The sequence below is a fragment of the Podarcis liolepis genome (genome assembly GCF_965112155.1).
Source record: "Podarcis liolepis genome assembly, chromosome: 16".
Taxonomy (NCBI): domain Eukaryota; kingdom Metazoa; phylum Chordata; class Lepidosauria; order Squamata; family Lacertidae; genus Podarcis; species Podarcis liolepis.
The window spans coordinates 12482121-12497457 of record NC_139567.1 but is presented as its reverse complement, the minus strand read 5'-3'; the positions used below and the strand labels follow the sequence as shown (position 1 = coordinate 12497457).

General features: G+C 42.0%; 1 protein-coding gene across 1 annotated transcript; it reads right to left on the bottom strand.

The window, feature by feature from the left end:
* Positions 1–436: 436 nt before the first annotated feature.
* MSANTD2 (Myb/SANT DNA binding domain containing 2) lies at positions 437–15264 on the bottom strand. The gene is given in 6 exon segments (XM_083480542.1): positions 437–2212; positions 4489–4549; positions 5443–5701; positions 6284–6294; positions 6297–6327; positions 14721–15264. Coding segments are annotated over 6 exon segments (1731 nt in total). The 5' UTR covers positions 15237–15264; the 3' UTR covers positions 437–1359.
* Between the last annotated feature and the right edge of the window lie 73 nt (positions 15265–15337).

Genomic DNA, 15337 nt, shown 5'->3' with positions numbered 1-15337 from the left:
GCATGAGTTTGACCAAACTGCGGGAGGCAGTGGGAGACAGGAGTGCCTGGCGTGCTCTGGTCCATGGGGTCACGAAGAGTTGGACACGACTAAATGACTAAACAACAACAACAACAACAACATACCAACCAGTTCTTGCATCTCTCTGTTAGAAGTTACCACAAATTTCCACAGATCCGTAATTCAAGAATAAAGGGCAATTCTGAACCAAGCTCTAGTGCTTTGTAACTTACAAGTTCAGTTTGTTTTTAGAAACACAGTGATGGTACCTTGAACCCCCAGACATCCTCCCAAAGGTGTTTACATCCTTACCTTCTGAAAGTACAGACATTCTTGCTTTATGCCAGGTGTGAGGGATGATGGAGCATAAATAACTGTGAAGATCATTTCTATGTCCAGGGAGACACCACCGAGTAAGAAACACATTTCTGAAAACTCACGTTTGTTTGTTTTTATTTGGACTGACACATTCATTGTATGCCACAACTTCCACTGATCAATGAGGTTTTTAAAAAAAGAACTTTTAAAAAGCCGGACCTTGCCAGCAGCGTAATGGGGCTTATATAGTCACATTTTGATGAGGCATTAAAAAGGCTTACTCCCCTGGTCCATAACTTTCCCCGCCCCACCTCCCACCCCCTTCTCACAGCTTTGATTGTATTTGATAAAAGCATGGTATGGCAAAATGCATCCCAGCAGTTGAGTTACTTTCACTGCCACATAAAGAGGCGAACTAAATTTGTTTAAAAATGCCAGGGATTACTTTAATGTAAAAAAATAAAATAACCAAAACAACAAAAAAAAAGTTGATATGGCAACACTACTAGTAAAGTGGGATACATCACAGAAACAGAAGTTTTTGCAGGCAACACTGGTTGGAAATAGTAAAAAACACTTGATGGGTGAAAAAAGTGAAATGCTAAATTATATACAAGAGGAGCAAAGGGTGGCACTGAAAAACAGTCTCAAGTGACTCCAAGTTTAAACTTGCCATTATCTATTGCTTATTTATTACATAACTGTAATAACACTTATAGAGACAAGATGTGTAAAAATGAGACATTGTGGAAAACAGCTTTTTTCATATGAAACGCAAAGTGTACGTTTGTCCAACGTGGAATGTACCAACAGTCATTGTATTTACAGGCTCCCTTTCAGAGTCTTCTCTTTACAAAACCAGCTGACTGGCCCAAGGCAAGTAAGCTGTATATTTTACTGACTTGGGATACGCATTTTGTAAAATCATTCGCAAGTGTCTTTTTGTTCAAGTTCATTCAGGAAGGCTTATTTCGCCCAGTCCTGTAAGATGCCCCAATGCCACAGAAGAGTCAAACTTGCAATCCTTATGAAGGACGAAATTCAGTTGTTAAATTTCAAAGGGTATCCAATGGCTTTTTCCAGACACTCTACCAAAGAGCCAGCAGAAAGGAAGTCCCTCTCCACTTCTACAAATTTGATGTAGATGGACTTGGGAGAAATTCCCGGGTCTACAATGCAGTTTTGAGATAAAAAGCCATTGATTCCAACCCACTCTTTGCTGAAGGTTTTGGTGTTTGCTTGAAAATGTAAGAATAAGCACTGCTGAAGAGTTCTGACCTCGGCAATACCAAGGTAACAATATATTATTCGGGTGGATTCCATCTCAACTTTGAGCGACGCTTGTGACAGGGGCATATCTGCTTCCCCCAGTGTCTCATTTTCAGGGTCTTGGCTGACGCCCTCATGATCAGGAGACTGTAGTTTCTCGTGACAGTCTTCATAACCAATGGCATACAGACCTGGGCTCTTAGGAATACCCCCAGGTAATAAATACTGCACAATATTTCCACCTGTTGGCTTAGAGTGAGCAATAGGAATCCAGTCAATCTCCATGTGAAGCTCTAGGCACCGGGCTTCGCTAATTGTGATCTCTAGGAATTTGTAGTAAACGTTCTTCCAGTTCATTTTCTGTACCCTGGTCATTATGATCCTGCCCTCTGGTTTCTCCGAGTTGAAATATTCCCGGAGCCGCTTGCCAAGGGGGACTTGGGAACTAATCTCTGCGTAGTGGTAGCGGATATCCTCCTTCCACCGTGTGTTGTAGCCAATGCCAAAAATGGCCAGTTTGTTAGAAAGATGCAGCCTAGAGAAGTCTGTCCAGCTCTGAAATAATTCCCATTTTAACTGGACGGATTCCAAGATCTGTACAATATTCTGCATCATATCACGCTTCCTTAAAGAGAAAGAAAAAAACAAAGTGTAAGGTTTAAGGCAGGCAATCAAGGGGTTTAGAATAAGGTTACCAGACGTCCCCATTTCCCAGGGACAGTCCCCGGATTTACAAATCAGTCCCCATACAAAATCCTTTGAAGTTGAAAAGTGTCCCCGGGTTCATTGGGAAAAAAATCTGGTAACCTTAGTTTAGAAGAGCACAAGAGGTATAAGTTTTAAACACCAACTTTCATATGCAAGAACATGGGTAGGCAAACTAAGGCCCGGGGGCCGGATCCGACCCAATCGCCTTCTAAATCCGGCCCACAAACGGTCTGGGAATCAGCGTGTTTTTACATGAGTAGAATGTGTCCTTTTATTTAAAATGCATCTCTGGGTTATTTGTGGGGCATAGGAATTCATTCTTTTTTCAAAATATAGTCCGGCCCCCCACAAGGTCTGAGGGACAGTGGATTAGCCCCCTGCTGAAAAGGTTTGCTGACCCCTTTGCAAGAACATCTGACACTGTAAACACACGTAGTAGCTACAGAAATTAAAAATGTTGCCCTGGATCTTTTTGAATATAATTTCATATAACTAACCTGACCTGCTTGCTCCAAAGGCATTTTCGGGTCAGTAAAGCTTATACACCGTGGATAACTGTGGTTCTCCTTAATCACCACAATAATTCTAAATGCACCATTTAAAATGGTCCTAGCGTTATCTAGCATAATTCAAAGAAAGCTCAGAGGCAGGGCATGCAGAAAGTCCCAGGTTTGATCTCTAGATAGCTCAGTTGGTAGAGCATGAGACTCTTCACCTCATGGTCATAGGTTTGAGTCCCACATAGTGATCTAACATCTTTCCAAAAGTTTGTTACAAGTACAATTATCTTGGCTTATTCAGCAGCTTGACCTGTCTTTGCCAAATTATTTCAAAGGTGTACTGAGACCTAACTAGCAGTTACCCTCTTTGGTGTGGGGACACATCTAACTGGTGTCCTGCGGATTTAAATGGCTGTGCGCTGCCTGATAAACCCACCCATATGAAGACTACTGTGTCTTGCAAGCATTCCAGGATGTGAAAAGAGGAATTTCCAAGTAGAATCATAGAATCATAGAGTTGGAAGAGACCACAAGGGCCATCGAGTCCAACCCCCTGCCAAGCAGGAAACCTGCATTCAACACAGTCAATCACACACAACGACACAATCCTGCAAACTGCTACTTAGATAATAAAGGTGGTCCGGAGTCACCCTGGAAAAACAGGGTTGCACATGTCATCTTCCTAGGGAACAAGCAAATTTTGGAAGCCAGGACTGTGCACAACACAAAAATATGCTCTTTCATAATCCCTTTTTAATATTTCCAGAAGATTATTCCTTCCAAGCAAGACTTTGCAGTAGCGTGGGTTACTAGCCTTGTATTACCTGCACTGTCCACCGGTTTACTTCCAGGTGCAATTCAAGTGCTGGCTATGACCTTTAATGGATTGAGACCAGAATACCTAAAGGATCTTCTCTTATTGTACAATCCTGCCTGCCCAATGAAGTTATCTGGATAATCCTGCTTGTGTGTCGCTCTCCCATTTGAAGGGCTATTGCTGTGACTGCATGAAACCTCTCCCAGTTGTGAGCACTCAGCTTTCAAAAATTCCCTGCCTCAGAAGATATGATTGGCCCAAATGACATTCTATTTCTACCTGAATGGATTTTGTGTGTCAGAGAGAGAGGGGTGGGGGTGTGCAGTAGGCAGAGAAAAATCAGGCCTTTAACCTGAATGTTAGTCAATTCTGCTGGTTCCCTCCTTCTGTCAAATTTTATCTGTAGCCTGTTTGCTTTTATTTTAATATAAGGTATAATAGCTTGCTGGATCAGGCCAATGGCCTGTCCAGTATCGTGTTCTCACAGTTACCAACCAAATAACTGTTATAACTGCATTTTTAATGTGGGTTAGCTACTTTGAGTGGCTCAAATTATGAACTGGACAGGATAAGAATATCATTAGCAAACAAGTAATTTGGTGAATGTCAACCTCAACTTGAGAAATAAAATGGGATGGGAGATAAAAATTTAAAGTAAGAACATTACATAGATCAGTGTCTGGATTTCAGTGGACAACATACACACAGCTGATGGCTGTATGTGTTACAGAGGTTAAAGACCCATTTTATACGAACGAGTTCTGAACAGAGAAAGCTTGAAGAACTTTATAGTTATTGTCTGAACTTTTAGATGCCCTCATTCTAAAATCAACTACTGTCAGAGATTCCCAGGTAGGACACTCATAAATTACTCACTGGGATTCTTCAGAAGATTCCTGTTTTATCTTCAGTGATTTCTTCATAGCAGGCATTTCATCTGAAAGATTGGGTTACAAATATTGGGTTAAAAATTAGATTTAAAAACAAAAAAACTTGCTACTTTTTTAATTTAAACATCATGACATACATTTAAATAGCACTTGAAAGTGCAATAAAAGTTAGATTTATTCAGCATTATGTACAGATTAGAGAATCACACTCTTCTTAAGAATAATACCAAGAATCAAGCCAGAAGGTCACTTTATTGAATATTTACATAAGGCAATTCTGCCCTGCTTATATTTGAAGATTGCATATAACAAACCTGTGCATCTGATTTAGATTTCCTGTGTACCACCAATTCTTATTTCAAGTAACATCAAACAGAAAAAAACATTTCTGTAAAAACACCCACGTGCATCCATAACTATAAGGAAAATAACAATCAGTAAAACATAGGGAAACTTGCAATATCTAAATGCACTGTTTGAAACTCTCAAATGCTGTAGCTTTTGTTTTTCATGTGTGAGCTATTTTCTAGAAATGGGGGTGGGGGGTGTTCTTGAGAGCTTGTGGGTGCAGTGGCCAGTAGGGAAGCAAGTGTTCAGCCAGGCTTCCTCAACCTTTGCCCTCCAGATGTTTTTGGCTTACAACTCCCATGATCCCTAGCTAGCAGGATCAGTGGTCAGGGATGATGGGAATTGTAGTCTCAAAAACATCCGGAGGGCTGAGTTTGAGGAAGCCTGTGTTAAGCCTACACAGGCAGAGAGAGGGAGACAGAATGAACCAAACTGGCCAAAGAAGTACAGCAGTCCTCCTCTGTGCATTCCATTTTCCTTATTTATAATGAGATGATTTAAACCTCTTCATCAAGATACACAATGGCAACAAGCAGCATAAATGGCAGCAGCAGAATTATAGTTAGCAATGACAAAGACTAGTATTTCATACCTAACTCTTGGTCTCCTGACTGGTAGCAATGAAGGTCCTGACTGTGGTTCCCCCATTCGTCCTGCGAATATTCCTCCATAGTGCTGCCGTCTGACTCCAACTCTTGGTATAGGCCACTGCTGTTGATAAGCACAGGCTGGCAGGGTTGAGAGTCCCACCCTCCTTGACCAAACACCTGCTCCAGCTGTTCAAAGGTGTAACTGCTTTTCCTTTTCCCAACGCCGTGCTCTTTTACCCGACTGTAACACCTGCGAAGAGTCTGAAAGACAGAAGGCACCTGGTCAGTGTAAACTAGCTTACCAAGACTTCTAAATAAGCTACACAATTTTATTCAATCTCTAACTTTGGCTGAGCAAAGCTCTACCATATATATTTTACTATTTTTAACCAAAACAGGATGCTACCAAGTAGCTTTAAAGCCAGGTTGAACTCTTGCAGCCATTTAGTTTCCAGCATACAGCACTTTCATTTGTATATTTGCCTCAAGAGCACAGCGCATCTAAGTGATCATCGTTTTAAGACATCAGTTTTTACTGGTTCGTGTCTACTACCAAGGGCTTTCCCTTCTTAGCCCCCAAACTTGCTATATTATGCAGAACTAAATCCCAGTAAGATACCAACAAGCCCATAAGATGTACACCTTTACAAAGGGAGGAGAAAGAACAGCTACTGTTGTGCCCACAGTTTGGAGAAGATTAAGGGAAGGGAGAGAGAAAGAGAGAGAAACAGGAGTCACCAAAAGCAGACAGTTGGATCATCCCTTACTCCAAAAAGAAAACATTTAAGAAGTTTAAAAAAATTGTTGGCCTAAACTCTTTAGCTAGTAAAATATATTACTTACATATTTTGCATCCTTACTAACTCACTCTGTCTCTTGGGAAGCTGCTGAAATTTAAAAGAGGTGAAATCAATAATACTCTGAACTCCCATGCTCAAATATCATAACACACAGTACTACGATGGTCAGGTCTAATAATAAAACATTAAACCCAACAGTCTGCCCTAGATTCTGAAGTATCTTATACACCAAGCTTCAATCAGGTTTTGGCCTCTTTCATTCTTACACTTTGGCTGCAAGCAGTATGCATTACACAGCAGCAGCAAGTATAAAGCTTTGCAAATACTTCCTTCTGGGTCTTCCTTCCTGATTTCCAACTGCATACAACACCTGTTCTTTGGAAAACCTTAAATCTGTACCTATTAACAGAGTCTGATGTAAAGAGCGGGCTATAGGCAGAAAACTGACCACACACCGCATCACAGGGCACCCTATTTGCAAGAGCAAGTTTGCTCCATTGACAGAAAAAATAAAACAGGAAGGGCAAAAGCTGTAAGGATTTGAAGAAATTCAGTAACTCAAGCACCGTAATACACTCTTGTCTCCCAACCACTTTGAATTTTTATTCTTATAAAGTGTAACTTTGCCAGCTTCTCCTATTGCCCCAGTGACAATCTGATGCTCATTTCTTAATCATGCAGAGAAGAGTTAATCAGTGCCCTAATGCATATTTGGAATCCCAGGAGCTGAAATCGTGTTATTTTGCTGCTTAAGGCAGGGCAGCAAATTGCGCTCCCCCGCCCATCTCAAGGGATAGAGTACCCAAGGACACTCAATATAGAAAATCCCACAAGTACCTCCTCCTCGGAAGTAAAAATGCAACTAACAATATATTGCCCTTTGATGACACACAAAATGAGCTGCTTAGCACACCATACTGGTCCTAAGAATGGTAAGTTTCATAATGTTAGTTAATTTCATACTGCTAACTTTGGAGATGTGAAGACAGGGAGAAAAAGACAGGGAGAACATTTTCTCTTTCTTTTAGAAAGGAAAAAGGCTAAATATATTTGAAGTGTTTCTAGCCTTCTGTAGGGAACATGTTTAGTGATTTTACACACTTTTCTGACATTTTCCAGCAAGTTTCACAATCGCTTACAGGTGTGGGGGAATTCTTTCAATACTTAATCCCACTGGGAAGTCAACAGAACTAAACCCACCAAATCCCTATACTGTTGCTTAACTGTGTGACAATGAGTTGATTCTCTAGCTAAGCAGCAGAGTATTACAGGAGACACTAATACGAGTTCATTAGAGATAATAAACGCTTTTATTAAATGTCAAGATAAAACAAACAGTTCATCTAGCACAATTAGCCAAGAAGTCTTAATATGATCTACTGAGGTATTTTGGGAGTCCTAGCATTCACAAACACTACTTCAAATATTTGGGGCTCAATTTAGCATTTCCAGGTATTTTCTCGCTGCTTGTTTCAATACCAACAAAGAATCCTGACTAGCAGCAATCCTACTGAGCATTCAGAACTATTTTAACACAGCCTACCTGCTAAAATCCAGGGAAACAGGTATACTACTGGTGTGCGCACCATGTGAGCACAAAAGCACAAGTCAGAATTAAGTGCCCCCCCAGCTTATTCTACCCTTTCCCGCCTCCTACCCTACCCTACCCTACCCAACCCAACTAGCTGTTCCACCTTCAAAATTGATTCACCTAGACAAAGGCACAAATAAAAAGTTGCAACCCATTTGAGCAACCATGTTTGATGCCAGTTTGGTTCAGTTCAATTCCTATTAGAATATTCATGTGATCTTTTGCTTCCTCAGAAATGATTACCAGTGCTAGAAAGTGAATCTGCATATGCTCCGCAAGACAGACCAAAATGAAATCACATGTCCTGAAACACTCTTGCTGTATGCAGACAAGCCCCAAGTACCCAATTTGTGTACCTCAGTACCACTAGTTCCTTTGAAAATGAATCCCTTTCATTATTCCAGGCAAAAGGAGGAAAGTTATATCCAGAAAGACAAATGATGATAATAAATCAGGTATTAGATAATGAGATTAACTTAGCAAACCGTTATATAAAGTAACTAAGCAGTGTATTTTCATATTACAGACATTTCAAAGGCTCATCAAAGAAGTTGCCCAAGATCTAGATTAATGCTGCCCACTCATTACTTAGCTGAATAGGTAATAGTGGTCCAATATATACTTCATGATTCCAGTAGATGCTGCTTTATTCAAAAGGAGCAAGATGCTCAAATTAACACATTAAGGACAAACTTGTTTTCACTTCCAGTGTAGCCCAGGCCAGTAAGCTTCCCAAGAGACAGCGTGAGTTAGTAAGGATGCATGAATGAAAGTGATCAAGAGCTTTTAAAGCAAAGTTGAATCTTATTATTCATCCAAGCTCGTCCATCTTTAGCTCCTTTCAATTTTAGCTCCTTTCTATTTAAAAAAAGAGTTCTTTAGAATTTTAAAGTCCTTCCTTTCCCAAATATTTATACAGTACATGCATGCTAATCAAGTCTTTCTTTCTTTCTTTTTCTTTCTAAAAAGAAATATCAGCTCATTAACTGCTGACTTGCTCTGCTGCATCAATTTGTTTCTGTAGAACTTTTTAGCACTTTCTTTATGAAAAGCAGAGGCATAAATGTACCATGTAAAACCATTTCACTGATCTAACTCATTAGCTTTCTATGTCTTTCATTAAAAAATGAAGCATTGATCACCAGAAACTTAGAACTTTTCAGTTACATTATAATTATTTCAAATCTGCATACATTAGGAATAGTTTAATGGCCCCATTTGATGCTCTTGTTGAAATTGTTTAGAACAGTTGGGTGCCATCTCAAACAATGGCTGAAGATCTATTCAACAAAGCCTGTAGACAGACACTGATCTGCAGTGCAATCCTATGCATGTCTTCTCAGAAGTAAGTTTCAACAAGTACAATAGTATTTATACTCAGATAAGTGCTTTTGTCCATGGAGTTTTCTTGGCAGGGATACTGGAGTGGCTTGCCGGTTCCTGCTCCAGGTGAATCACGTTTGGTCAAAACTCTCCACTATGACATGTCCGTCTTGGGTGGCCCTGCACAGGATAGCACATAGCTTCTCTGAGTTATTCAAGCCCCTTCACCACGACAAGGCAGTGATCCATGAAGGATTACTTTCTTGGGCGCCATGATCACTGCAGATAGTGACAGCAGCCACGAAATTAAAAGATGCCTGCTTCTTGGGAGAAAAGCAATGACAAACCCAGACAGCATCTTAAAAAGCAGAGACATCACCTTGCCGACAAAGGTCCGTATAGTTAAAGCTATGGTTTTCCCAGTAGTGATGTATGGAAGTGAGAGCTGGACCATAAAGAAGGCTGACTGCTGAAGACTTGATGCTTTTGAATTATGGTGCTGGAGGAGATTCTTGAGAGTCCCATGGACTGCAAGAAGATCAAACCTATCCATTCTTAAGGAAATCAGCCCTGAGTGCTCACTGGAAGGACAGATCCTGAAGCTGAGGCTCCAATACTTTGGCCACCTCTTGAGAACACTCCCTGGAAAAGATCCTGATGTTGGGAAAGATGGAGGGCACAAGGAGAAGGGGACGACAGAGGACGAGATGGTTGGACAGTGTTTTTGAAGCTACAAATGTGAGTTTGACAAAGCTGCGGGAGGCAGTGGAAGACAGGAATGCCTGGCGTGCTCTGGTCCATGGGGTCACAAAGAGTCGGACACGACTAAATGAAAACAACAACAACAAGTGCTTTTAGGACTGCAGCCTTAAAACTCATAATAGACAAGTAAAAGGATGCATAACTGCTCATATATAAGTAGAATCTTCTGAATTTCTCTCCTTTGTTAAAAAACATATAGCTCAGTTGGTAGAGCATGAGACTCTTAATCTCAGGATTGTGGGTTCAAGCTCCTAGTTGGGCAAACATTTCCTGCATTGCAGGGGGTTGAACTAGATGACCTTCATGGTTCCTTCCAAATCTACAATTTTCTGTAAGATTGTATGACCCTTTTGTTAAGTATAAGCAAGTATACATTCATACGTAATGGGCTTTAAATTATATTGACAACTGGGCAAGGTATTTGGAGAGAGAGAGAATTATTTTATTTTTTTAAGTGGAAGCTGTATAATGCTGTTTAATTATTTTAAAGAAATTTACTTTATCCAATGCTTTCCACAATGTAGATTGCAAGCTGGCTAAGGCATCTGGTCACTCAAGTTCTTGAACTATAGTGGGTACCAGTGATACAACAAATCAAACCTAAGTCCCTTCCCTGGAGAACACAGCTTCCAGCCGGCATTATTGGGCCTGCATCAATGTGGCAACTGGTATAAAAAACATGAAAGGGAACTTTTAATTTCATCTGAATCAAACTAAGCAATCCTGTTTTGGATTAGTCAATATTGTATCAATATAGCATGCAAGTAAAACAATGTAAAAATATAGTAGGATTAGGCAACCTGCCAAAATATATGTGACCTCCTTCAACCCGCCCTGGCTAAAGTTACAAAGGTGCAAAATGAATACCAGTACAGTGGTGCCCCGCAAGACGAATGCCTCGCAAGACGGAAAACTCGCTAGACGAAAGAGTTTTCCGTTTTGGAGGTGCTTCGCAAAACGAATCTCCTATGGGCTTGCTTCGCAAGACGAAAATGTCTTGCGAGTTCCTGCGGGGTTTTTCCCCTTCCCCCCCCTTTTCTAAGCCGCTAAGCCGCTTATCAGCTGATCTGATCAGCAGATAAGCCGCTAAAAGCTGCTAATAGCGCTAATCCGTCAATGGGCTTGCTTCGCAAGACGAAAAAACCGCTAGATGAAGAGAATCACAGAACGGATTCTTTTCGTCTTGCGAGGCACCACTGTATCAACAATTGCTCACACGTAATGGTTATACCAGAGTCAAGATAATCGATTCAAATTGACAATCTGCCTTAAAGCCATAAAAGCTTGTTACCACTTCAGGTTACAGAGAAGAGAGCCGATATCATTAGATGCTCCTCTAGATACATACCTTTATACTTTCTGGGACAGACTGCTTTTTCCCACATGAGCCTGCCTAACTATTCATCTTTGGAGGCCCTCTTGACAGTTTGAAACCTAAATTGTTTGAGTGGAACAGGAAGAAGAGACTTTTTCTGTTACTGCACCCAGACCTTGGGACTCCCCCCGTCCCGCCAGGGAGGTTTATCTTGCCTCCTTCTAAGTGGCATACAAATATCATAAACAAACATTAGCCTTCCATCACAGTATGGATACCTTCCTCTTCTGGAAAATCTTCAGCTGCTAGAGACTGATTTTATTGCTTGCCTACCAATCAATTTCATGTAATTCTTCTGGATGTTTACTCTGTCGTTTAATTCCTACAACCATTTTAATCCTTTATGGTTCTGTCCTACAACTTGCTATAATTGGTCTGAATAAACATTTATTCTGAAAGCACTTCCTCCTTGCAGGGCATAACTGCTTAACCAGCTTTGCATGTTTAGCACATGCACTACTTACTGGCTTTAAACAATTTCTGACTCTTGCATGAGAGTAGCCCACTTATAGCAATCTTGTGATGCTTAAAACAATCATGTAAATTCTTAAGGGCAGGCCGACTCTAGAGGATGCTCCAACATGCAATTAAAGTGTTTGGGACTAGGCTACCCAACAGAATGCTTTCTTCCATATGTATCTATCAAAACCTTAAGATCCCCTACAGAGGCCCTGCTCTGGGTGCCCCCATCAAATGAAGTGATGCAGGTAACCACCTGGAAAATTGCCTTTTCAGTAACAGCATCCTACTCATGGAATAACCTTCCTCAGAGAGGCCCACTCAGCTTCATCTTTATGGTCTTTTGGGTGCTAGGTTAAGACCTTTCTGCTCATCCAAGCTTTTAAATAACTTAGTCTGGGGTTGTTGTTTCTCTACCCCCCTTTAAAAAATGTATTTAACATTGAAGGTACCCAGTATGGAGAGGTCTATTGTCTCTACATAGCTTTTGGATTTGGTGTATATTATTTGTATATTGTATTATTTGTATTTATTTGTATATTATTCTTGCATTTTTGTCACTTTTCCACAAAAAGTGACCCAAAGCAACTTACAAAATAATACAAATGTTAATACAAAATAAAAAAACTGAAGACCAAAAACAAAACCATGTAATATATTTTAAAAAGCAGTTCTAATGGTTTAGTAGGTCCATTTTCACTGTTTTCTATTTATTTACTATAAGGCATCTAGAAAGATTTCCCCATGGACCACTTGAAAATTGCTTACTGGTTTTTCTGCCTGTTGTAGCAATTGTAATGCACAGTGCTAGCTGCTGTATGATTTTAAATTATATTTTCAGACACGCTTGCAACTACTGGTAATCTGGAATAGTTTGGGAACCCTTGACCTAGACAACTCTGTTATGGGGCAACATACAACTGTCATAAAGATTAATACTTGTCTGATAAAGGTGACAGCTCTGTGCCCACAGAACAGTTGCACTGCCTGTACAAAAGGCTGTGGGTTGGTGGGTGGATGACTTAACAGCCCAAATATAGCATCCTAGAATATGTGCTGCTGCTGCTGCTCCTCCTGTATCACTTCCACTATCACACAGGTGGTTTTCACTAACAAAGCTGACAGCACCAGAGGGAAGCAGGCACTGGATTTTATCCAGTCATGCCCTCCCCTTATCTTAGTATTAATATCAGCATGTTAAAATTAAAGGAAACTTATCTTCAGCAGCACTGACTCAAAAAAGCAAAATACAAGTTAAGTTAGTTTAAATGGCATCATCTTCAATATTAGTCAGAGTGAAGAGGAAAATAAGAAAACTTGGGAATATGAGCAAATTTAATTTGCCATTATACTAATTCCTGCTACCTTTCCCACCTAATAAGAAAAACTATTAACTGAACCAACAAAGTTTCACTCCAGTCACTAACAAATGTCATTATCCATGTATTCTCACACTGAAAAATAAGGAAAACTACATGTTTCTGATGCTGGTTAACTGATCTGTCAGATACCACATTCCCAGAGAAGACAACCGCTAAACTAGGAATCTATATTACCCAGACTGCAGCCTCCTGTTTTTAGCTCACACCCTTCAACTCTGGCTTTTGTCTTTCTAATACAGTTGAGGGATGGGGGCCCACCCATTTTGCCACTGGCACAGAGCCACTTCCTTTGTTACCTTAAGGACCCACACTTAGGAGGACTTTACCAAAAAACTTGTCTAGCTATTGGATCCTTGTTGGATTCAGGAATTAGAAAGGACTCGGGCACACAACCTACTTCCTCACACCAACTCACAACAATACTTACTCCATAAGATGTTGCTGTTCAGCTAAAAAGTCACTAAACCAAACAGAAACATAAATAATATTCATTTTAAAAACAGCAATGTGTACTGTTGCAATCTGGCAGAAAATGGAAACAGATGATTTGACTTGCATGAGATTTAACTTGCTTGAGACATTTTTGCTTTGAGTTCTACTGGCATTCCACATGAATTTGTCCACTTGCTTTCCAAAAGCTAACATTCTTCAACACATTCACTGCTAATATCCCTTTTTAATGCTGCATAATAAAATTAATGTTCAAATACCACGAACAAAACTAAACCAAGTCCTCAAACAAATCTGTCATTTAGAAAACATTTACTATACTTGAACAGATAAAGCTACCACTGAATATTGCTCTTCACCATTATGGCACACAACCACCAATATAAATTTGGGGCTGGACTGCTAAACTGTACAGAAAACACAGGAATCGAAATTGAACCAGTTCCTAATATTTTTAAAGCTGTGGAATCTTATCTTCTGGAAGAACAACTCTCAGCCTTGCTTCTCATATCTAGAGCTCTGCTCCCTGTGATTCGTTGGAGCCCTGCTGCCTGTGGCAGATAACTCGGAAAGTTTCTGCGTGGGAACTCTTTTGTAAAGGGAGCATCCTGCTCTTGAAGGAAAAGAAGAAGATAAAATAATAGCCTGTGGCCTTGCCAACGCTACAAAATCTTTAGGAATTAGACCAAAAAATATATTCATTCAACTGCTTGCATTGCTGGATAGGATGGTGCTGCCCTGTTTTCTCCTTTTAATGAAGATTTCTTGACCCCAATTAAGTCCAAGAAAGCAATAAACGGACTGTCCCCAGCCCCGCACTAAAGCTAATTTCGTTGGTCACAACGGACCAGAGACTGACAAAACCAAAACGGGCACTAGGGGATGAGTTTGGTTGGCTGTCAAAAGGTCCCTGGAGAATCAACCGAAGGCTTACAAAGCAAGCCCGAAGGAAGGGCAAATTCTTTCCTCGGCCAAGACTTAAGTGCGCTGGGATTTCCAAGGAAGAAGCCCGCCAGCCAACCACATGGAGAAGTCCCCAAGCTATGAGCCACCCTTTTCAGGGAACGCCCAGGTACCTCCTCCTCCTCCTCCTCCTCTCTCGAGCATCACTTGCTGGGCAAGCGGCTGCGCTCCGTACCTTGATGCGCTCGCGGCACTGGGACGGTGTCCGCTCGTAGCCCAGCTCGGCCAGGGCCCGGGAGACCCGCTCGTACATGGCGGGCCCGGGGGCCTTGCTGCCGAACACGGTGCCGGCGCCCTCCAACTGCTGGTACCGCGCCTCCACCAGCCGCTCGTTGCCCCACACGGCGATCAGCGCGTTGGTCTCGGCCGGCGTCCATGACACGCCTCGGCAGGCGGCCGCCGTGGCTGTGCCTCCGGGCGAGAAGGAGACGGACGGGGAGGCCCCGCCGCGGCCCCCGCCGCCGCCGCCGCCCCCCGAGCCGGCCCCAGTCCCCGCCGAGGTAGCCGCGGCCACGGAACCCGGCCCGGCGGGGCCTAGCGGGGAAGCGCCGCTGGGCGTGGAAGGGTCGGAGAGGCTGGGGTTGCCGTCGCTGAGGGCCCCGGGAGAGCCGGGAGACAGCACCTCCATCTTGGGGATCTTCAGCGGCGGCTCGGCGGCTGAGAGCTGTGAGGAGCCACAGGGCGCCGCCATATTGGAGCTGCGGAGCCGAGCGGGCGGAAGTGACGGCCGGAGCCCAGCGGGCGGGGCTTCCGCCAGGCGGTGACAGCCAACAGTGGAAAGCGGGAGAATAG